The 23,629-nt window shown below is 40.8% G+C and overlaps 2 protein-coding genes across 3 annotated transcripts in view; both read right to left on the reverse strand.

The window, feature by feature from the left end:
- Nucleotides 1-953: 953 nt before the first annotated feature.
- Nucleotides 954-7,383, reverse strand: Ccna2 (cyclin A2). Its single transcript, XM_036191176.1, has 6 exons — nucleotides 6,086-7,383; nucleotides 5,157-5,400; nucleotides 3,385-3,497; nucleotides 2,993-3,216; nucleotides 1,703-1,910; nucleotides 954-1,061 (listed from the first exon to the last, which is right to left on the reverse strand). Exons 1-6 carry the CDS (start codon nucleotides 6,269-6,271, stop codon nucleotides 954-956), a joined length of 1,083 nt encoding a protein of 360 aa, XP_036047069.1. The 5' UTR covers nucleotides 6,272-7,383.
- A 247-nt stretch (nucleotides 7,384-7,630) lies between these two features.
- Nucleotides 7,631-23,629, reverse strand: part of Bbs7 (Bardet-Biedl syndrome 7) — a 42,779-nt gene continuing 26,780 nt past the window's right edge. The window contains exons 15-20 of one of the 2 annotated variants that reach the window (XM_036190781.1): nucleotides 13,392-13,556; nucleotides 11,532-11,641; nucleotides 11,324-11,427; nucleotides 11,079-11,202; nucleotides 9,259-9,404; nucleotides 7,995-8,056 (exon numbers count right to left, since the gene is read on the reverse strand). In XM_036190781.1, coding sequence (XP_036046674.1) covers nucleotides 9,271-9,404; nucleotides 11,079-11,202; nucleotides 11,324-11,427; nucleotides 11,532-11,641; nucleotides 13,392-13,556 — 637 coding nt within the window. In that variant the 3' untranslated portion in view covers nucleotides 7,995-8,056; nucleotides 9,259-9,270. Of the gene's footprint in view, nucleotides 8,057-9,258; nucleotides 9,405-11,078; nucleotides 11,203-11,323; nucleotides 11,428-11,531; nucleotides 11,642-13,391; nucleotides 13,557-23,629 lie in introns of both variants that reach the window. The other variant, XM_036190782.1, reaches the window with a different exon arrangement.

Below are 23,629 nucleotides of genomic sequence, written 5' to 3' on the forward strand. Positions count from 1 at the left end.
ATTAGCCAAATATCTAAGATAGACAATGTACAAAAGATATACAAATTAAAACCATTTAAAAAGCAATGGATACCATAATTTGTCTGTGGCTATACCATCTACATTCTCAAATGATTGTAAAATTAAAACTCAAGATAAAAACTGTACAGTATGAACTCTGAATGATTCCCATTTTAAACAAAGGTAGTCTTTCATTCTTACACATTTAGTGTCTCTGGTGGGTTGAGAAGAGAAACACCATGATATCTGTTGAGAAGGAAAAAAAAAAAGACTTAGTAAACATTCATTGGGGAGATGGAGATCACAGAACAATTTATGTATTCCCAGACTGGAGAAATGCTATTTTTACTTGATTAGACTGATGAGTTGAGAATCATTTGATACTCAGAACATGTGCACCTATCTCCTTACTCATCAAACCAGATGCAAGGGGGAAAATACCATGTACAGCATCTTCCTAACACATGACTCACTATCTTACTGAGAAACCTGTGGCAGACAGATTACTGTACCCTTCCTTTAGGGAATAAAGAATCTGATTCTTACTTTGAGTGTTTGTACTTTTCCCTTATTGACTGTTGGGCATGCTGTGGTGCTCTGAGGTAGGTCTGGTGAAGATCCATGAGACAAGGCTTAAGACTTTCCAGGGTATATCCAGTCTTTTGTACCAATGACTCAGGCTATAGAAAAAAGACAACCATTGAGTTTTTAGTAATAGCACAGGGCACTGACCAATGCACTCATAGCTGATTGTAATGTTGGCACTAATTTTTTAATACGTTTAAGCTCACTCCATCTTTTATTTTGACTGTTGGACTACTTCCACTGCTAGCAGCAGGCAGTTGTCCAAGATTCTTGAAGCAGAGCTTTCAAAAGCAAGCTTCCAGCTAAACTTTCTGCCCAACCAAAGCAGCATTAATACTTGTGAAGGCAACTGTTATACGTACCCAGCTTTATCCTGTGACTGTATAGAGTGCTAAGTGAAAGGCAGCTCCAGCAATAAGTGATGGCAAATACTTTAGATATGGATCAGCATCTATCAAACTTAATTCTCCCAAAAACTGGAATGAAAAAAAGAATTAACTATAATCACTAGAGCTCTAAGATTCAAACTGAATCCTTGCATCGTGACCCATTTTACCTGTCTTTGATGCTCGCTAGTCCTGTATCTGTCCTGGGAAAATTATTCCAATGTTTTGCTCCATCCTCAGCTTACATTTCTGCCCCTTAACTTAAAACATCTACCAGGATGGTCTCTTTAAATCACTGGTGTCTTTCTGACAAGGTCACTTCTGGGTATCCATTGGGAAATTCTCTTCTGGACCTCTGAGCCCCTTCCCATGGACACCAAAAGATTCACCATTTTCACACAAACTAGTGTTACATACCCAGAATATCGCTAAATTACTTATAATACCTAATAAATAAACAGTATGTATATAGGTACACTGCATTTAGAGCTTGACTTATCCAGTACACAGGCAGTTACCTTTAATGCCTGTTGGCTGATTTCATAAGCACCGAACCCACAGATAGAGGACAACTGTGTATTATCTTTTGCTAGCTATAGGTTTTTCTGTGTACTGGAACACTGTCTGAAAACAATCTCTTAAGCAATGTTATACAACAAAACCAGGGCTAATTACAACCTGAAAAACAAAACAAACAAACAAACAAAAAACAGCCCATAAAATGAACTTACCATTGCTAAGCTTTCAACTTTGCAGTTTGCAGGCTGCTGGTGCAGGAAGTATTGGGTAAGAAACTGATTTATTGTTGGTGCAGCTAAGTCAAAAGTAAGGACTTTCAATACTAGGTGCTCCATTCTCAGAACCTGCTTCTTGGAATAGGTATCGTCTGTAATATACACAAACTCTGCTACTTCTGGGGGGTATATTTCTTCAAACTTTCTACAACAAAAGAAATTTTAAGTTGAGGTTTTTCAAAAGCAGGCTTTGTTTTAATCTAAAATGTTTGGGCTATATAGACTCAAGACTCACTTCCATCAACCACATCCCCACTAACAGTTGTCCACCATCTCGAGTTGAGACAATCAACAGCCAATCAGTGAGGGGCTTCTAGTATGCCTCCTATGTAGTCAGAGGAAATGATGATTTGTAAGCTTTCCCAGATGGGGAACAAGGACAGAGTAGCTAAAAATTTAGATAATCTAAAGTTTTGGGAAAATAATGTTTTACTTTATTTTTTTTTTCCAAGACAGGGTTTCTCTGTAGTTTTGGTGCCTGTCCTGGATCTCGCTTTGTAGACCAGGTTGGCCTTGAACTCAGAGATCCACCTGACTCTGCCTCCCAAGTGCTAGGATTAAAGGCATGAGCCACCACCACCTGGCAATGTTTTACTTTTAAATGTCATTTCTATATCCTGATGGAGGGAAGATATTGCTTATACTCCAGTAACTTCTTTATTGTGGAAGAGGTTTTTTTTCCCCTTAAACTTTTTTTGGTTTTTCGAGACAGGGTTTCTCTGTGTAGCTTTGCGCCTTTCCTGGAACTCACTTGGTAGCCCAGGCTGGCCTTGATCCACCTGGCTCTGCCTCCGAGTGTTGGGATTAAAGGCGTGCACCACCACCGCCCGGCCCCCTCAAACTTTTAAACTCTGATCTAGTCTAAAATGTGGATGGTCTATGCCCTTGAGGCACATGAAATCCAGATCTAGAAAGTTTTATGTTCTAGACTAGAAAACAAGTTTCATCCCTAAAACTATCGTTTGAAATCTTAATTTATTCCCTTCATTATAAAATAGTAAGTGGGGGTTGGAGAAATGCCTCAATGGTTAAAGCACTGGCCGAGACCCAGGTTCAATTCCCAGCACCAGCATGGTAACTCAAAAATGTCTATAACACCATTTCTTGAGATCCAGTGCCCTCTTCTGGCCTCAGCAGGCATTGTACATATTTGCTACACCCAGTAAGTATAAATGGGGTGGTGGTGAGTATTGAATGATGACTTTGAACTAAATTAGCTGTACTTACGAAGCTAGCAGCATAGCAGCAGTGCCCACGAGCTGAAGCTTCCCTCTTAGCACAGACATGGAAGAAAGGAACCGATCAATGTAGTTCACAGCCAAATGCAAGGTCTCATTCTGTAATTTATATTCTTCTCCCACTTCAACTAGCCAGTCCACAAGGATGGCCCGCATACTGTTAGTGATGTCTGGCTGCTTCTTCATATAACCCACTTTAGGTTTACATTTAACCTGAAGAAAAACTCAGTATTGTTAAAACTATAATTAGGTCACTTTACCATTCACAAAGATGCTATTAATATACACTATCAACTTAAGTTTAGCATTAGAGTAACTCACTAGTAATTAGATGTAAACATTATCCTTTCAATTTTAGTCATTTTTAATGAAGAGCCTTACCTCCATTTCCCTAAGGTATGTGTGAATATCTTCATGATAGTCGGGTACTTCATTAACACTCACCGGCTTTTCGTCTTCTAAGACAATAGACATATCCATAGCATGTGGTGATTCTGTGTATGATATTAAAACCAAAGTATTTATCTCTCCCAACTGAACAGACCCTCTGGCAAAGCAACAGAGTCCTATTCTGGTCTTAGTATTTCTGTCCATATAGATTTAGGATGAACTTAATTCCCCAAAAAGAAATATAAAAATAAACATATAAATTACATCAATGGGCTACTAAGAGGACTACCTTAAAGTGTCATCTTCCACAAGAAAAGAATAGATGGTACAGTGCTTCTGTTACGACAGAATGCTTATCAAAGTTTGAAATAAGGATTTTTGTCTTAAAAGAGATTGCAGATCTCAGAGGCTGACATATTCAAATCACAATCAAGGAGTACCTAAAATCTGGTCCATGTTTGTATTAACAAATGTTAGTGAAGATATCAAGTTTGTTAGAGCATGTTCAAATAGACTAACTGTAATCTGTAAGGGACTTAGTGTTTGTGAAAACAGGGTCTCATTTCTATAGCCCAGGCTGGCAATCCTGCCTCAGTGTCCTGAGTGCTAGTTACAGGCATGAACACACTCAGTTCTAGTTTTTGCCATTTAAATAACCTTTTGAGGTAAAGAATTTCCATTTTTCCCCCCCAGAGCACCCTGAGTTAAGAAAAAGCTACAAAATTTCTAGATGTGCACATCCATAACCCTAAGAAGGTGGTGCGGTGGGGGTTGTTGAGAATAGTCAGATCCCTGGAGCTTGATGGCCAACCAGTCTAGCCAAATCAGTGCCTTCCAATGAGACTTTTATCAAAAAATGAGATGGAAATGCAGTTAAAGATATCCCAAAGTCAGGTACACCTCTGGTCTCCACATGTACCAGCATGGGCAGGCATACCCTATCCCCTGACACACACATAGCATGAGGCAGAGTGATAGATACCAACATCCTGATAGATATACCTCTGATCTCCATACAGTGAGATCATAGCAACAGCAGAACTGTCTGCAGCAGCTACTCTGCCTTCCTTGTGCATTAGTGTCTGACCTGCATCAGATGAGCATTCAAATTGATTTTAAAGGCCTGGCAGATACCATAATGCTTGAAACTAGCTCTGTCAGGAGTGGCAAGTTAAGAAGTGAGTCATAAATACAACTGAAATCTATTCTCCCAGCCAAACACGCATTAAGTCAGATTAAAATAAGCATTTAAGATCTAATTAAAATTGATATTTTTGCACAGCTCCCCCCCCCCCTGCCTGTTAAGGATGAGTCCTTTTGTAGGTCACTAGGTCTAAATACTAGCCATTCGATCTGAGATACTCTTTTAAGCCCATTGCAGTAATCCTAACCTACTGTGATGATCAGGTAAGACAGTCTTAGTTGGGCATGGTAGCACACATCTTTAATCCTGGCACTTGGGATCTCTGAGTTTGAGGCTAGCCTGGCCTACAAAGCGAGTTCCAGGACAGCTCTGGCTACACAGAGAAACCCTGTCTAGAACAAAACAAAACAAAATTACGTAGTCTTAAAACTGAAAGTAACTAACCCAATCAACTAATTTCTTAGTTTGATAAAGATCTTTTAAAATGTACCAAGCAGGGTATGGTATCACAGGCCTGTAATCTAGAATTTGGGAGGCTGAGGCAGGGTGGTTTGAGTTCAAGACTAGCCAGAGCTACAGATTGAGATCCTGTCTCAAATATAAAGGGCAAAAACCTTACCAAAACTACCATCCATTGGATAATCAAGAGGTACCAGTGGTTTTCTTGCTCCAGGTAAAGAGACCGCTGCATTGAAAGCCAGGACATCTTCACACTGTGTTTCTTTATGCTCAGCTGGCCTCTTCTGGGTCTCTTCTGGTTCATCCACATGAATAGTAAAGGTAGGCTGTTTACTGTTTGCTTTCCAAGAAGGACCAACAGCGACATGTTCATCATTTATAGGAAGGTCCTTAAGTGGCGCGACCTAAAAAGGGATTTAATAGTATGTTTCTTTCTTGCCCCGTGGGTCTCAGCTTTTATTCCCAAATCCTCTATTAGGAAAAATAAACTTCTTGAGGCAAAGCCCAGATAAATAATAGTTTGAGTAATCTAAGATAAAGGGTGAACCGATTTGTCACAGCCATTCCTACAAAGTCTATAAATAGAACTGATTGGAATTACAAACTAATCAAGGCTATAAGTTTAGGGGAAAGTATTGATTCACAACTTTAGCCCCAGGGTGGAGCAAAAATGCAGGTCTGGCTAAAATGGCGGAATTTACCAAGCAAAATATTGCTTTATATTCTTCCTTGAAACAGAGGTAATCTGTGAAGCAGATGGTGAGGAGGAAGGGACCTGGATCCTAAGGCAATGTCTGTCTTTAAAAGTGGAGGGAAAGGCACACAGCTGAGCGAAGTCGACCCGCGCGGAGGGTGGGGGAAATCGCTCGGTATGACCCCGGGCAGTTTTAGAAAGAAGCCGCCACTACTGCTGAAGGGCGGCATACATGGGTCGGCAGGGCTTGTGGGGCTATTTGGTATTAGAAACCCCAGGACTACGCAGACTGCAGCCGGACTGCCCCTAGAAAGCGCAGCGTGCTCTCTGGCCCTCTCTGCTAAACCCAGGCCCTCTCCCGCCCGGCCCTCCCACCGACCCTCGCGCCCTTTTACCCGCCGAGTCTTGAGTCTTTGCTGCGGCGCGTTTCCCCGCGCGTTCCCGGCCTTCAGCGCCGCCTGCGCCCGCGGCTGCTGGGCTGGCGCCCTCTTCTCGGGGTTGACATTCTCCTGGTCTTCCTGCTGCAACGAGAGCAGGGCCGAGCCCCCCTCGCGACCCGACTGTCTCGAGCTGCCCGGCATTGCGGCTCCGGTCGGGATCAGTCGGCGGCAGAGCGTGCACTGCGCCCGCAGCTCCCAGGCTGCGCGGGACCCTGGCGGCCGACGCGCGGAGCTGGCGCTGCGGGCGGGCGGGAGGAGCTAGAGCCCAGGTGCCGCGAGCAGCGCGCCGGCCGCCGGCTGTTCGTGCAGTTCAAGTAGCCCGCGACTATTGAAATGGACCAATGAGAGCGCCCGGGGCTCGTGACGTCACCAGCAGCGCCGCGTCGCCGCGAGCGAAGGCCCGACGGGAACCTAGCTGGGCGGGCGCCCGAGGACGCGCCTGCGCGAGGAAGGGCGGGCTGGGCGCCAGCCTCCGGCCACTTCCCGCAGCGCAGGGCGTCTGTAGGCCTGCGGTTCGCAGGAGCCCGCCGGAGCGGCAGGGCGGAGCAGACAAGCCCTCCGGGCCTCGAAGTGACAGCGTTCTAGTCTGCTAACCCGAGTAACTACTTCCCTGGCCGCTGGGTGGTGCTTAGGAAGAGCCCACGGAACTCTGCTGCTCACAAGAGTCACCCTACCAAAATACTTTTCCTCTCTCTCGGTGGTGCTGTCCATAGAACTCAAGGAACCTCTAGTGTTTTTACTGTTTATCGTTGCATCACATCTCCAGTATCTATTTTTTGTTTGTTGTTTGTTTTTGAGACAGGGTTTAATAATGCAGTCCGGATTGTCCTGCAATTCGGATATTCGCCTGCCTCTGCCTCACGAGTTCTGGGATTAAAGGCGTGTGTCGCTATGCCCGGCATTCCAGTAAGCTTTTTTCTCCTCTCTCATAAAGATGTGATCAATTTAAAGTGCCAACTTGAGCTATTGTTGATAACCATGTAACGAAATGGTGTATTACAAGAAAATCAAACGTTCGTTCGTTAATTTTGTTTATCCTTCGTTGTGACATCCAACAAATAGCACACCGTGAAGTCCCACGAATCCAAATAAATACTACATTTAGAAATGAAGTGCATGGTGATGCATACTTTTAATCCCAGAGCTTCGGATCTCTTGAGTTCAAGGCCAGCTAGGCCTACATAGCTAGTTTCAAACCAGATACATAGTGAGACACTGTCTCATGAAAATTTCACAGGGGCCTGGGTGTCCCAAGAAAGCCTCCAGAAAATATAAGAAAAAAATAATATGGCTGGGCGGTGGTGGCGCACGCCTTTAATCCCAGCAGAGCCAGGCAGATCTCTATGAGTTCAAGGCCAGCCTGGTCTACAGAGTGAGATCCAGGACAGGCACCAAAACTACACAGAGAAACCCTGTCTCGAAAAAAACCAAAATAATAATAATAATAATAATAATAATTATAATAATAATAAAACAACCTTATTAAAGACTCAACATATGTGCCTTATATGTTTACATTTAATGTTTAAGAATTGTACATAAAACATAACAAAATGTAATTATTCTGAAAAATTCATAACTCTATCCTTTGAAAACAAAAGACAGCTATTTCCCATTATCTTTATATTTTTTCCTGTGAATGAATAAAACTTATGTTGCTTGAAAGTCTTCTCTGCCCCCAACATATAATAGAAAGGAGTTTCGTGGATACTAGTATAGGAAAATCTCAGAAGCTATCGCTCTTCACTTGAACACTTTAAAGCTCCATTGGTTACATCTGGACATCCACGGAGAGCCCTCCGGTCTGAGCAAGTCCTGCTTACTTCTCTGGCCACAGTCTACAGCACTAAGCCAAGTATTTCACAACCTGCAGGAGGATGACGTCACCAAGTAAAAGAGAAATGAGGTGTGAATCCATTCCAAATCCTAGGAAACAAACAAGCAAACATGTTATTTCCACCTCATGATAACACAGAGGAATGGGGTACACATATAAGCGTGCCCAGCCTTGTAAGACACCAGCATGGCCTCTTACTCTCTTCAGCTTCACTTACATGGTTGATGAGTTTACAGAACAGCCAGGAACATCAAAGAATGTGATACATAATGGGAAAATACATTATGAAACATGAAGTTTGTACACTAAGTGTATTTTATAAAAAATATATATTTTATTTTCCAATTCTCAATTTAGAAATTAAAATACCACTTGGCAAAAGTCATTAATAGCTCTTAAAATCATTTTACTTATGTTTGTTTCTTTGGATTTTTTTTTCTGAGACAGGGTTTCTCTTCATAGCCCTGGCTGTCCTGGAACTCACTTTGTAGACCAGGCTGGCTGCGAACTCACAGAGATACCCCTGTGTCTGCCTCCCGACCCCACCCACCCCCACCTTGCTTGTTTAGATTTTGAGACAGGGTCTTCTGCTATAGCCCAGGCTGGCTTGGACCTTCCTATGTTATATAGGCTGTCCTTGATCTCACAGTAATCCTCTCTCCTCAGCCTTCTGAGTGCCAAGAATCCAGGCATTAGCCATCACACCCAGTTCCATTTGTGCTTAAGAAGTAAAATTCTCCTCATTAAACAATTTTGATAAATAGTTGCGTCACTTAGTTATCACATCACAGATGTTCTATGTGTTGAGAGGGGTTCCTAGTTATCACATCACAGATGGTTCTATGTGTTGAGAGGGGTTCCTAGTTATTACATCACAGATGTTCTATGTGTTGAGAGGGGTTCCTAGTTATTACATAACAGATGTTCTATGTGTTGAGAGTGGTTCTTAGTTATTACATAACAGATGTTCTATGTGTTGAGAGTGGTTCTTAGTTATCACATCACAGATGTTCTATGTGTTGAGAGTGGTTTTTAGTTATTACATAACAGATGTTCTATGTGTTGAGAGTGGTTTTTAGTTATCACATCACAGATGTTCTATGTGTTGAGAGTGGTTCCTAGTTATCACATCACAGATGTTCTATGTGTTGAGAGTGGTTCCTAGTTATCACATCACAGATATTCTATGTGTTGAGAGTGGTTTTTAGTTATTACATCACAGATGTTCTATGTGTTGAGAGTGGTTATTCCTCACCCCTTTTTGTTGAGCAGGACGCACTGTAGGCCCTACCTTGTTTATCTTTCATGCTGCATCAAAGAAAGAAATCAATGCGTTCTGGTCATAGCTGTCAAGAATCTCCAGGAGAACGGGTACTTTGGTTTTTACATTAGTGCCTTTGAACTTAAATTTATCTATGAAAAGATCAGTAATCATACCTATAAAGAAAAATGTTATTTCCTGTCATTGATTAGTTCTTTAACAATGCAGTTAGTACTCTATAATCACTGGAAATTCCATTATTCAGCATATGTAAGCCTTAAAAAGGTTGTCCTTTAAAAAAATAAATGTGTATGTAGGGAGGGTTTTAAGCAACTTTCAAGACATAAATATTTAATAACCTTCCTAACAACTGGTAAAAACTGCTGATTCAGACAGTCTAGTGCTGGCCTTTTTTTTCCCCGTGCAACAGTCAACTTCACTCAGAGCATCGGACAATTTATCCTCTGCGGGTTGAGAGAGTCACATGAGTAAACTGTACAATCACAAGGACAAGCTGCACGTGGCAAAAACATTTTTCCATAGAGGCATATAAACAAATAACAACCAGTTGTAATGAATAATCTAAAGTGATTGCACTTTGTCTCCTAGCTGCTACACCTGGGAGGGCATGAAAACACACGCCAAGAGTAATTCAGTGTCTCTGAAGAAACTGAGGTGCCGGCCATTTTGATCCCAAGCCTCAACTGATGTCCACCTATGGGTTTACTGGGTTCATAGGTCAGGGGCAAATTATTTCACCTCTGAGTTTTCCAGATGTAAAACAGGGATAGTTCAAGTTGTCAATCATTTATAAAGACCCCTGAGACAAGTATATTTTAGGAATAGAAAAAAGGAGAAAAAGACTATACCATGGGTAGTACTGATCCAACGGGACTGAGTAACAACATCTGATAGCAAAATGGCAATACTTTTGCAATAAAATATATAGGTGAATAATATAGGTGGATATATTTTTGCACTAAGTGGAATAAAAAAAGATTAGAAATAACCTCATGTCAGTTTAAATCAGATTTTATCATGAAATCAATCAGAATAGGGCACATTTTGCTGGCAAATGATTTCCAAAAGCTTTTGTTTTCAAAGCTGCTTTCTGGATTTTGGTATCACAGATATGAGATAATAGATCTGCAACACCACCACTTAAGGATATTGTAAAAGAGAACCTGTGATTGCCATATAGTGAACATTAAAAAATATCACTGTTCACTTGGGAGAAAGTCTGCAGGCCAGTGGATCAGTGTGGGCTGCTGCTAACACATGACAGTAGCACAGGGCAGAAGGCACACGTTTCAAAGAGAGAAGGGCCTCCAGAAGGCTTCGCCACTAGCTAGGTATGTGATGGCAAACTTTAATCTCTTGTTTCGGCTAAAGAATACCGAAAATGAAGATAAAACCCATCTGCCTTGTAGAGCTGTTGCAACCGTTAAAAATCTTATGGGAGACAGTGTAGTGTGCTACATACAGTAGGTCTTACAGAAGGCCTGCTCATAAACCTTTTTCTCTGATCCTCCTTCCTTCTTCCCTCCCTCCATCTCTGCCTTCCCTTCATCTTTTCTCTTTCTTTCAATATAATCTGTAACATACCCAACTCCTCAGCACTAAAGCAAAACAAGTTTTAAATTTATAATTCTATTTTCACATTTACTTGCATTTTTAAAATAAAGAAGGTTAAGATGTAAGGCTACCTTGGCCAAATACAGAAATACTTTGTACAATAAACTGGCTGGCAAAGGCTCATAACTGCTGCAATCTCTGCCCAGCTCCTTTTAGAACTCTGGCAAACAAACTGCCGCAAAGTACAGCAAGTTACACTAGAAAGGTCCACTCACCATAGAGCCTTTCAAGATGTGCAGGCTGCTTTTTGTATTCTTCTTGTAGGTGATCTGCCTCTTCTAGAATACAGCGATATTCTGGAATCAGAAAGTTCGTATTTCCCTCATGAACCTGCAATTCCTTATTTTAAAAAAATAGAAGCACCTTAATGGTCAAATTTTAATCTAGTATAACATTAAAGTATTTTAAACTAGAAAACCCAGTGCTAAGAATCATGCTCATGATTGATGTACATCCTTACCTTTAAGGCATCAATTAACTGCACTTTCTTAGCCAGAAGCAACTGATACTCCAGCTTTGGGTGGATTAGCTTTAAGGTATGCTTGACTGAGACTTCCTTTATCTCTAGAAGTTGGTCAGGCACAGTTAGTTAAGTCACTTTTGTGAGAACATTGCCATTATAACAACTGTAAAAAAACTGGGATGAATGAATGATTGTCCTTTTTTACCGTATGATATGTTGAGGTTAATTTTCCTTTTTGTAGCTTCTTTAGAAAGCACATCTTTTAGGATGGATATTGTAGAAATGTTGTCAGATTTAAAAACTCCTTCTCCTTTTCTACAAAAATCAATATATTTTTTAAAAGAAAAGCTGTAGGAGCAAGTGGCCCTATAAATATATGTTTAGTTTAGATTTCATTTGACTTTACATGATCTGTGTATATCATTAACATAAAGCATACTTAAACATGTACTCTGTCCTTTTTCATACCAATGCAGCTTCTGAATTCAAAACTAAATATCCTATTACACATGATCCTCTAAGGATGAGAATGTTTAAGTACTTCATTTCAAACTGTTTTCCTTGTGGACATTAATATTGACAATAGCTAACCTCATATAAAAATATATTTAGAATTGCTTATTTATACACACACACACACACACACACACACACACACACACAAGTACATTTTTCTTTAATGTAATCACACAAATAAATTATAGTATTACTGTATGCTTTATCCTTAAAATAAATCTGGTATCCAACCTGAAAGAGAGACACCTGTTGTTTCAGAACAAAGAAAATATATTACCAAAAGCAAGGAAGGATCATCAAGTCACATATAAAGGCAGGCTGACCAATAACAGCAGAATTTTCAAGAGATACTTTAAAAGCTAGAAAACTTACAATTTTCAAGTTTTGAAAAAGAGTAACTGTTAACCCAGACTACTACTCACAGCAAAGCTATCATTTTCCCATTATAAAAATAACTCATGACCACAAAGCCAGCAAACAGAAGACACTTGAAGGAACTCTCTGACTGAAGAAAAGACAAACGCATCCAGGGGCCACGAGGAGAGAGAAACCACTCAAGTAATAAGAGTTAAGCAGGGCTTTTCTCTTTCCGCTCTCTTCCCTCAGCTTGGTCTCTCTGTTTTTCTGGTCCTCTCTCTCTCTCTCTCTCTCCCTCTCTCCCTCTCCCCCACCCCTCCCTCCCAATAAAGCTCTAAAAGGTTAAAAAAAAAAAAAAAGAGTTAAGCAGGAAAGAATAGGAAAACACCAGAATATTGCAAAATCAACAAAAAACAGTCAATAATACAGACTTTTCAGCTATAAATCAAAATACTAATGCTTTCAATTTCCCATTCACCAGTCACAAAGTAGCAGAAGGGACCTAAGAGCAGGCCCTATCTATCTGTTGTCTCTAAAGCCCACACCTTGCCATCAAAGACAGGCCACTGTAGGGTGAGAGGAAGGAAAAGCTTATCCCAAGCAAACGAGTAACAAAGAAGCAGGTGTCCCTATTCGGAAAGCCGACAAAATAGACTTTAAACCAAAACCAGTCAGAAAAGATTAAAAAAATTAACTTCATTTTGATTAAAGGAACAATCTGTCAAGAGGACATCACAATTCTAAACATACACGAACTGAACATGGGTCCATTCTGTCTCACCAAACAAATACTAACAGAGGTAAAGTCACAGGTTAGTCCAACACAATAATCACAGGAGACTTCAATACCCCATTCTCATTGATTGGTAGATCATCAGGGCAAAAAATAGAGACATCTTAAATGACATCATAGATTTAATGGGTTTAACAGTATCTAAAAACTGTAGGAAATTATATTTATAATTCAAATATTACTATAGATTTTATAGACATAATATTGTTACTGAAAAATATTAATCTTTGTATACTCATTTTCACTAATAACATTTTTACACTCAATTCTATTTAATAGCTTCTGTTGAACATTACAGATTTTTAACTACATTATTTTGAAATTATTCCTGTTTTAAAACAAATTAAAACTTTGCTGTTTTATATTACCATTTGTTAGTAGGTAATAAATTTGATTTACCTGTATATGCACTCAAGTTGTGTATCCAGAAAGGTATTCTGAAAGTAAAATGTTGCACATTCTCCTGCTGGAGGCTTTTCCGGAACTTCAGGCAAGCAGAACACCACCCAGGAGTGAACTTCAGCGAAGCTGAACTGGCCTATTAGAGTTAATGTATTCATGGGTCTGTAATTTAGCAGTAGAGACAGGCATTTATGTGGGGAGCCATGAAAATACTATACACCTACATCTATAAGCAGAATTTCAAATACAACTAAACACTTTATTAATTTTTAAAATTTTATACAGGGGCTATATAGCCCAGAAAGTCCCCAGATGCACCAGGCTAACCTCCAATGCATGTCAGTTTTACCTGAGTCCCCAGTGCTAGATTACAGGTGTGTGCTACCGCTCTCAGCTTTAAATAAACACTTCTAAACAGAAGCTCTATGAAATTAATCTTACACATCAATCAAATGAACATTTTAATTTTACAGATAAAAATCTGAATGCTTGTCTATACCTATAATTGTTTTTCCTAAGTGTCTTATGGTTAGGAGATATGAAAACTGTTTTGGTTATCACAACATGCTTTATAAACTAAATTGAGGTTATTCAGGTAGATTTGCTTGTTTGAAAATTCATGCAGTATTTGTATGACATAAACTACGAAAAAACATATGAATCACCTCAGGGAAATAATCAACATATTGTAAACTTTAACTGCTGGGCTTGAGGTAGGGCAGGCATGGATTTGAATCCTTACTCTTGACCAGCTGTGTCCCAGTGACAAGTTAGTACCTCCTATCTCGCATGGATTTAGTTAAACAGCTTTATAAATTATTATACTAAAGTAAGGGAGAGATTCTAAAATAAATCAGTCAGGAGTGGTGGCTCACATATGTAATCTCAGCACACAGGAGGCTGAGGCAGGAGGATTTGAACTCAAAGCCAGCCTGGACTACAAATTATGACCCTGTCTTAAAAACATAATTATCAATCACTCAACCAAAGAGTTTAAAACACAAATAGGTACTTATAAATAGCTGAGGAAGCGCATAGAAGAGAGTGTTCACAAGGAACTTCAGTGGGATCAGAATCAAGTTAGAAATCAAAAGCTAGACGGGACTTCTGAGGTCTGCTGGAGCAATCCTGTCACTGGCAGATGAAAAACCTACAACCCAGAGGAATAACAAAGCACATAGGAATATAATACAACCCAAGTCTCTGCCAATGTTGCTGTTCCTTCCCTGTTAGTGCTGAGCCCACTAACCTTAACCTTGACTTTTAAGCAAAAAATGCAACCAAAAGGACTATTTCTCAGTCATACATCTTTTTTTTTAATTATTTTATTTTTTGTCATTTGCCTTAGCAGAATGCCGAACGCCATTTATTGAAGGAGGGAGGAGGCCTTAAATACAGGCTTACAGCATAATGGGAGAACCCTGGAGGGCAGAAGTTCACTACCGATGTTTTACAATCTTACATCTAAGCTGTTAACGCCCAATATGCAGGATACACATCAGCCATACATCTTTAATTCTAGCTATTTGGAAGGCTACAACAGGAGGACTGCAAGTCGAAGACTAGCGTGGGCTACTTAGTAAGATCCTGCCTCAGGATAAAAGATACAAAAACGTCTTGGGATACAGCTCTATAGTAGATTGTCTGCCATACAGGAGGCCCTAGGTTTAATATAAAACAGAAAAAAAGGCCAAAAAGGAATTCTTTTTAATGTTTCCCAGAAAATTTCCCCCTTGTATCTTATTTCAGTTATACAACCTTTAATATGCAAGCTGCATTACGAAAAACATGGGCCTTGGCTTCTAACCACAGCTCTTTTTTATCAAAAAGTGGGCTACTTTTCCAAGCCTCTACTTCCCATTTGCAAAACAGAGGTATAACCTGTCTTGCTTTAAGAATCAAGAATACTTGTGAGCATGACATGCTGTTGTTCACTCCAACTGACAGTAGCCATGGTAACTGGCACAAGACTGGGGCATCTACAACATGTCACAGAGGTGTGAGGGGCCCCAACTCTCCTTAAGGATACACAAAAAGTTAAAACTTGATGAGGAAGGTGCCCATGTTCTGTGAACAACTCTAGTGAACTTAGCTGGCTCATACACAAAGACATCAAAGTAGATGGGGACAGGAGGTGGGCAACTGGGGAGGGCAGGAGAGAATATAATTGAAATACATTATGATCATGTGAAAAACCTCATAGTTAACCAGTTTTTACGTAAAAGTAATATCTACTAATAAAACATTAAAAAATAGAAAATATATATTACATTGCTGTTTATCTCTTTCCTTTCCATTTTCTTTTTCTTTCTTTTTTTTTTGGGGGGGGGTTGGTTTTGGTTTTGGTTTTTTCGAGACAGGGTTTTTCTGTGTAGCTTTGTGCCTTTCCTGGAACTCGCTCTGTAGACCAGACTGCCCTCGAACTCACAGAGATCCGCCTGGCTCTGCCTCCTGAGTGCTGGGATTAAAGGCATGCGCCACCACCTGGCCCTTTCCATTTTCTTCCTTTTTTTTCTTCCCAGAACTGAGGACTGAACCCATGGCCTTGAGCGCTCTACCACTGAGCTAAATCTCCAACCCTATTTTCATCTGCTTAATCCTGGAGTGATATTTTATTTGTGCTCTAGCAAATAAAACTTATCTGGGGATCAAAGGACAAAGCCAGCCACTAGATTAGACAGAGGCCAGACAGTGGTGACACACACACCTTTAATCCTATCACTCGGAGGCAGAGATCAGTCTGGATCTCTGTGAGTTCAAGGCCACACTGGGAACAGAGCCAGGTGCAGTGGCACACACCCTTAATCCCAGGACTTGAGATCTCTTGTCTTTGCTTGGGAAGGACACACGCCTTTAATCCCAGGAAGGGATGGCAGGTAGCAGAAAGGTGTATAAGCCACAAGGACCAGGAACTAGAGGCTTTTAGGTAGTTCAGCTGAGATCCTTTCTTCGAGAGGACTCAGGTTTTCAGTCTGAGGAAACAGGATCAGCTGAGAAGTTGGAGGGGTGAGGTTGGCTATATAGCTTGTTCTATCCCTCTGATCTTTCAGCTTTCACCCCAATATCTGGCTCCAAGTTTGTTTGTTTTTTAAATTAATAAGACCCTTTAGCAATTTGTGTTACATAATCCCATGTTATCTTGTGTCTCCCCCCCCCCACCTGCAAAAAACTGTCAGCATTAAGATGCTTACTTAGAATATCAGGAACTATCATAGTTGACTGCTCTATATCTACTACTTGAGGTGCCACAGAAGGGAACATGATGTTGAGGTTAACACAGTGCAGGCTGTTCACAGGGAACCACTGTGCTGTCTAAATGCTGAACACTATCTGCTCATGAGAGGTGCTTAAGAAAACTGCTACTTCAGTGACCTCAGAATGGCAATAGATGACAGGGAAGTCAAACTCAACACAGCTTCTAAAAAAAGGCAAAGGATCTTGTGTTTATTAGAAATATTAAAGCCATAGCTAATTATTAAACATTTAAGTTAAAATAACTTTTAATTTTTAAATGTTGACACAACTACCAGACACACAATGGAATATTATTTAGCTGTTAAGAAAAATGGAATTGTGAAATTTGCAGGAAATGGATGAAGCCAGAAACAGTCATCCTGAGTGAGGTACCCAGACCCAAAAAGACAATCATTACGTGTTTTCTCTCATATGTGTGTGTTTACTTTTGTGCTTTCGATACGTGTGTTTCCTTTAGAATACCCACAGAGGTTAGGTGGCTCGTAAGGGACGAGGGAGGAGGCGGGGATCTTCAAAGGAAGGGAAAATGAAATACAGTGTTATATAGGAATAAAGGGGGTTAGAACAGGAGGGGATTAAATGGGGTGGGGTGGGGGGTGGGAGGATAGAGTACAAGAGGGAATAAGGAGAGGGATAACTAACACTAAAGGCCTTTTGAAAAAGCCAAATGGGACTTACTCCTGTAGACGCTTCCTAACACACACACACACACACACACACACACACACACACACACACACACACACCAGTTTAAAATGCAATACCCCAATTAGACATAATATGCTACCAAATAAAATCCCCAATACCAGGAATGGATTTCATCTTTTTGAGTTGTTGGCTTAGTGCGATCCTATAGAATGCACTCCCACCTCAAACATAACAGAGTATTGCCAATGCTACTGATTATCTTTCACAACTTGATAGTAAGACCCTATTATTGAAGATACCATATATTTATGTTATAAAGCAAGCAGAAATCTAGCTGGCATTCAACTAGTAGCTTGGTCCCTATTGGTTAGTGTTTATAGTGCTGGAAGGTGTTATACATGCTCCTGGGAGAGAAAAGAAATCATCAGTCTCACCAGCCACAAACTATGCGAACTACAGTAATGAATGGCCTGCAAGACACACTCACTGGTGCAATGGTGACACAAATGTCATGGGGGTAGCCAACCACTGTTTAAAAAACTGGATTTATGGCCCACTCCATGAGACAGAACCCACACCTGACACGGTCCATGAGGCTAAGAACCTTGGTTAGAAAGGTTAATGGGTTCTAGAGGAACCAACGATTATGATTCTGCTAAAGAAACACAGCAATAACACAACTCCTAATGACCTATTGATTCCCATACATCAGTGCATTGCTCACTCTGATTTGGGACACAAGAGATATCACTCTGTGTAAATAAAGTTCTGACTGGCCAGTGGCCAGGCAGGAAGTATAGGCGGGACAAGAGAGAAGAGAATCCTGGGAAGTAGAAGGCTGGAGGGAGACACCACCAGCCGCCGCCATGAAAAGCAACATGTAAAGACACTGGTAAGCCACAAGCCACGTGGCAAAGTATAGACTAACAGAAATGGGTTAATTTAAGATAGAAGAAGCAGATAACAAGAAGCCTGCCACGGCCATACAGTTTGTAAACAATGTAAGTTTCTGTGTGCTTTCTTGGTTGGGTCTGAGCAACTGTGGGACTGGCGGGTAAGAGAGATTTGTCCTGACTGGGCCAGGCAGGAAAACTCTAACTACAAATGGCGTCCAACGTGTTGGCAAGAATTTCCACCTAAAACCTGAAAAAAAGATTCTAAAACGGAGCTAAAAACAGCTTCCTAGTTGTCTCTCTCAAGTTAGCAGCAACCTGCCGGTTTGAGCTACTATGGCGAGTTCCTGGCGTGATTGTCTGACCTGCAGTGTGGCGGGAATGAGGAATCTATAAGCGACACTTTACTCCGCTGCATGGTGGATTTAGCCTTTGCTAGTTAAAAAAAAAAAAAAAAAAAAGATTTCTGGGCTATGCGCTGCTTGGATAGAACTGCTTCTGAGAGTTGATGGTACACATGGCTCCAGACCCAGAGCTGGCTGTAAACTGTACCACCGCCATGTTGGGAAGCTGAGGTAGGCAGAGCCAGCAGCCACAGAGGCGTTTCAGTCTTACAAAGATGGATATTACACAGAGAATCTGGTTTGTCTTGTCTTTGGGACTTTTAACTGCAGAAAAAGATTTGATCATAAAAGCTGTTGAGTTAAATAAATATGTGAATTGTAAAGGTAACTTGACTTCAAAATTTGGATATAAGGATATGTTGCTTTGGAAAAGAGTTTCTGCTTTTGTTTCCACAGAAAGCCAGAGGCTGTGGATTTGTTCCAGATTAAGGTACATCAGGCTTCATCAGCCAAGACCACCTGAAAGGTCTCCGATGACACCACGGCCCAGATGATCCAATATCCAGAATGGTTTCAAGGCAACTGGCTCAGAGGTTTACCCTAATGGACTACTCCATAATCCTAAAATTTTCTTTGTGTCCCCATAAGATACAGCGCCCCCCTCCAGCAGGAAGTAGTAAGAGAAACTACGCCCACATTCCCAAAATTATCAAGCTGGCTTTGGAGATGGTATTGGCTCACTCCTTCTCTAAACCCAGACATATTGCTAAAAGAAAAGGTTAAGAGATTCTTGTGTCCCAAATCAGAAGAGCCCTCTGGTGTGGGACAGAGAATAACCAATATTTTTCTTTAAAGCAGGTTGATTATAAATGCGATCTCTTTCTAAAGAAGAAAAGGGGATATGATATAGATATAATAGGATGAAAGGGTAGATTAAGGAAGGAACTTACTTCTAAAGAGCAACAACTTGTTTAAAATGTTTTACATTGGTATAGATTTTAGTCTATTGATACAAACTTGAAGTTAATTTTGTTATACTATGTATATATTTCTACTTGTGTTTAAGGTATTGTGTTTGTATAGCTCATTTAAAATTGTAATGGATAATTAAAAATAGATTAATAATTAATCGTCTGTGATAATCATACTCATAGCCATGTTAGTTAAGTCTTCTAGGTATACACAGAGATATTTCAGATAGATAGGTAATCTTCAAATACTTCAAAGAACTTCAGAATATGGCATTTAAAATATTTTTAAAATTTAGACTTTCTGGACAGTGAGACATGTCTGCTCCTGGCAGCACCAATTTACTTCAGAGAGGAGGATGGGCATTGAAGACACTTCATATCTTATCTTCACCTTGGCAAGAATAGCCATTTGGGCAAGAAACTGTTCTTGCCTGGACTGCTTGATCGACTGGACATGCAGGACCCATAGAAAGGTGACCACTAAACTTTGCTTGACAAAATGGTCCTTCAGGTTCCTGCTTCGCAGAGGAAACTGCCAGACATTCTACAGGACACTGAGAGAAGTGACCAAGAGACTCTAGCCCTGTGAGCTGAAGACAAATGCCCCAACTTTACAAAGGAACATTAGGTGACTGTCCAGGGTGCCAGCTGTCTCTGTCTACTCTTGCAAGACTCCCAAAAAATGCTTACAGCCTTCTCCCGGTTCTCAGGTAATATTATATCCTTCTGAGGCCTTTGATGTGGTTGAAGACTAGATAGTTATAATTTTGCTCAGTTATGATACAAGATAAGTTAGATATAAAACCTTAGACTCACCAATATAAGATAGGATATCTTCTTTAATAATGTAACTATAATTCTTGCTTGATAATTGTTTTGTTATATGTAATTTTACTATGTAAAAGTTAAAACCTTCCTTAAAGAAAAAAAAAGAAAAGGGGAAGTGCTGTGGATATCGCTCTGTGTAAATAAAGTTCTGATTGGCCAGTGGCCAGGCAGGAAGTATAGGCGGGACAAGAGAGAAGAGAATTCTGGGAAGTAGAAGGCTGGAGGGAGACACCGCCAGCCGCCGCCATGAAAAGCAACATGTAAAGACACTGGTAAGCCACAAGCCATGTGGCAAAGTATAGACTAACAGAAATGGGTTAATTTAAGATAGAAGAAGTAGATAACAAGAAGCCTGCCATGGCCAAACAATGTAAGTTTCTGTGTGCTTTCTTGGTTGGGTCTGAGCAACTGTGGGACTGGCGGGTAAGAGAGATTTGTCCTGACTGGGCCAGGCAGGAAAACTCTAGCAACAGCTCACTCCTCATCAGAAAAGCTTCTTTCTGCAGTGGATGGTAACTAACACAAAAACCCACAACTGGTCAATGTGAAGAGAATAAGAAACTTTGGAATGCTCAGCTGCCCTAAATGGGATGTCCATATCAAAGCCATCTCCTTAAGGCTCAGAGATCTCTGTGGAAGAAGGAGCAGAAGGAGAGAAAAAGCCCAAGGTGGTGATGGATAACTTCAAGGAAACAGTTTTTCTAGACACAACAGGATGGATGCATATATGAACTCAGAGAAATTGTGTCATCATGGATAAGGCCTGCACAAGCTCAAGCCAGTCAAAACCCTAGGTAGAGGGGAAGTGGGCAGGAAGTCTCACCCCTAGCCAAGAAACTATTTGCAATTGATAGCTGCTGAGATAGAGAAAACTCAGTCTTCTTCAACTGAGTGACCCTGGGTATGGTAGTTTGAAAGAAAATGGCCTCTGAAACTGTAAGCTGCCACCTCATTTAAATGTTTTCCTTTATAAGAGATGCCACGGTCATGGTATCTCTTCATATCAATAGAAACTCTAACTAAGACAGAAGTTGGCAGCAGGGACTGTGATAGGCCTGACCGTGCTTTTGTTTGGAGTAATTTTGACTTTGGTACTTTGGGTTAGGAAGGCAGTGGAATGCTGAAAGTACTGCTTAATGAGCCATACTAGTAGAAGCATGGAGGATGCTTTTACTCAGTGGTGCTGAGGATGATTTGAACAGGGAGGGAGGGGGGGAATTTTAGAGGAGAAGAATTATAATATGTTGCCTAAAGATTATTTTTGTGATATTTTGGTAAAGAATGTGGCTGCTTTTTGCCCTTGTTCTAAAAGTCTGCCTGAGCTAAACTGAAAAGTTTTTGGATCAATTCTGTTGGCAGAGGAAATCTCAAAACAGCCTAGTATAGACTCTGTCATGTGGTTATTAGTATTAACGCTGATGAAGATTTATAATGAAAAGAAGCAAACTGAGCAAATAAAAAAAATGTACAGATTGAAAATTGAAAAAAGGGGCACTAGGAAGTGGAACAGAGCTAAATCCTGTGTTCAAGGAGATAAATGGATTAAGAAATGGAATAAAGGGAGTGATGACCTCAGGGCAAGAGTTCACCCAGCTAAATTTTTAATTAAAAGGAACTAAATAAATAGGGAATTTAAGAAAAGCTTAGAGCTGGGTGGTGGTGCACATGGGAGGCAGAGGCTGGCAAATCTCTGAGTCTGACGCCAGCCTGGGCTACAGAGCAAGTTCAAGGACAGCCAAGCTTACACCACCAAGGGATCCATGGAAAACAGAAAGCTGGTGAAGATGTAATTGAACATGGAGGTCACATTCCAGAGACCACAAGCAGAAGAACTTGGCCACATAGTTCGGGCTTTAGAGTCAAGAATAGAGAAAGACATTATGGAACCTGACTCTGTGACTAAGGAAATCCACTGAGGCCAGGCATGTGTCAGGGGTGTCCCTGAATGAAGCCTAGAGAAGCCACTGTGTGAAGCTGGGAAAGAGAAGCCAAGATTGCTTTGGAGACCTCAAGACGTTAGAAACGCTAGAGTTGTGGAATACCTGCCATGACCGCTAACAGGGAGTGGAATCATCCCAAGAGAAGGAAGTGTGTTGCTGTCAACAAAGCTGAAAGGAGCTGGAGATCTGAAGAGCTTTTTGATATCAGACATGGGGATGCAGAGTTTGGAGTTTTGGAATGGTAATGTATATCCTGGGGCATTATACGTTGGAAGTATGTGATCTGTTTTTTTTATTTGATTTTTATAGGGGATTACAATTAGGAGACTGCATGAATTTCAGAAGAGGCTTTGAACTTTTAAACACTGTTGAGACTGTTCTAGACTATAGGGACTTTTGAAGTTGGACTGAATGCATTTTTACATTATCATATGGCTACAAGCTCTTAGGGACCAGGGAGTAGAAAGTGACGGTCTGAAAGAAAATGGCCCCCAAAAGGAGTGGCGCTATTAGGAGGTGTGGCTTTAGTGGAGCAGGTGTGGTCTTGTTGGAGGAAGTGTGTGTGTGTGTGTGTGTGTGTGTGTGTGTGTGTGTGTGTGTAAGCAGGCTTTGAGGTTTCCTTTGGATCAAGATTTAGAACTCTCCAGAACCATGTCTGCCTGTATGCCGCCATATCCCCAGATGCCATGTTCCCTGCCATGACGATAATGGACTGAATCACTGAAACTGTAAGCCATCACCACAATTAAATGTTTTTCCTTGATAGGAGATGCCGTGGTCATGGTGCCTTTTTTTTTTTTTTTTAAGATTTATTTATTATGTATACAGTGTTCTGTCTGCATGTATCTCTGCACACCAGAAGAGGGCACCAGATCTCACTACAGATGGTTGTGAGCCACCATGTGGTTGCTGGGAATTGAACTCAGGACCTCTGGAAGAGCAGCCAGTGCTCTTAACCTCTGAGCCATCTCTCCTGCCCCATGGTGTCCCTTCGCAGCAATAGAAACCCTGACCAAGACACTGCATCTATCAACCAAACACCAGGTAGGCCCCATGCTCTGGAGTAGTCTGGCAAGACAAGCTAGACTTTATGTTCACTTGCTTTTTGTTGTTTTAAGAGAGAGAAAGTGCATGAAGTTTGGTGGGTAGGGAGTTGGGGGGAGATTTGAGAGGAAGTTGGGAGAAAAGGAAAATATGACCAAAATATATTCTATGAAATCCTCAAAGAATAAGGACTGGGATTAAAGGTGTGTGCCACTACTATCCAGCTGTGAAAAGTCTTAAAAATAAAAATAATAAGTAAGTAAATAAATAAAAGTAGGCATGAGTTGGTGAGGTGGCTCAGCATGTAAAAAC

Source organism: Onychomys torridus, chromosome 6 (genome assembly GCF_903995425.1).
Source record: "Onychomys torridus chromosome 6, mOncTor1.1, whole genome shotgun sequence".
NCBI classification, from domain to species: Eukaryota; Metazoa; Chordata; class Mammalia; order Rodentia; family Cricetidae; genus Onychomys; species Onychomys torridus.

What these genes read in the sequence shown, in the direction of transcription:
- Ccna2 (XM_036191176.1), bottom strand. Translation starts at nt 6,271, where the DNA reads ATGCCGGGCAGCTCGAGACAGTCGGGTCGCGAGGGGGGCTCGGCCCTG. An exon ending in CATACCTTAGGGAAATGGAG is followed by an intron (nt 3,217 to 3,384) that starts GTAAGGCTCTTC and finishes GTTTTTCTTCAG; the next exon opens with GTTAAATGTAAACCTAAAGT. An exon ending in GCTGCTATGCTGCTAGCTTC is followed by an intron (nt 1,911 to 2,992) that starts GTAAGTACAGCT and finishes CTTTTGTTGTAG; the next exon opens with AAAGTTTGAAGAAATATACC.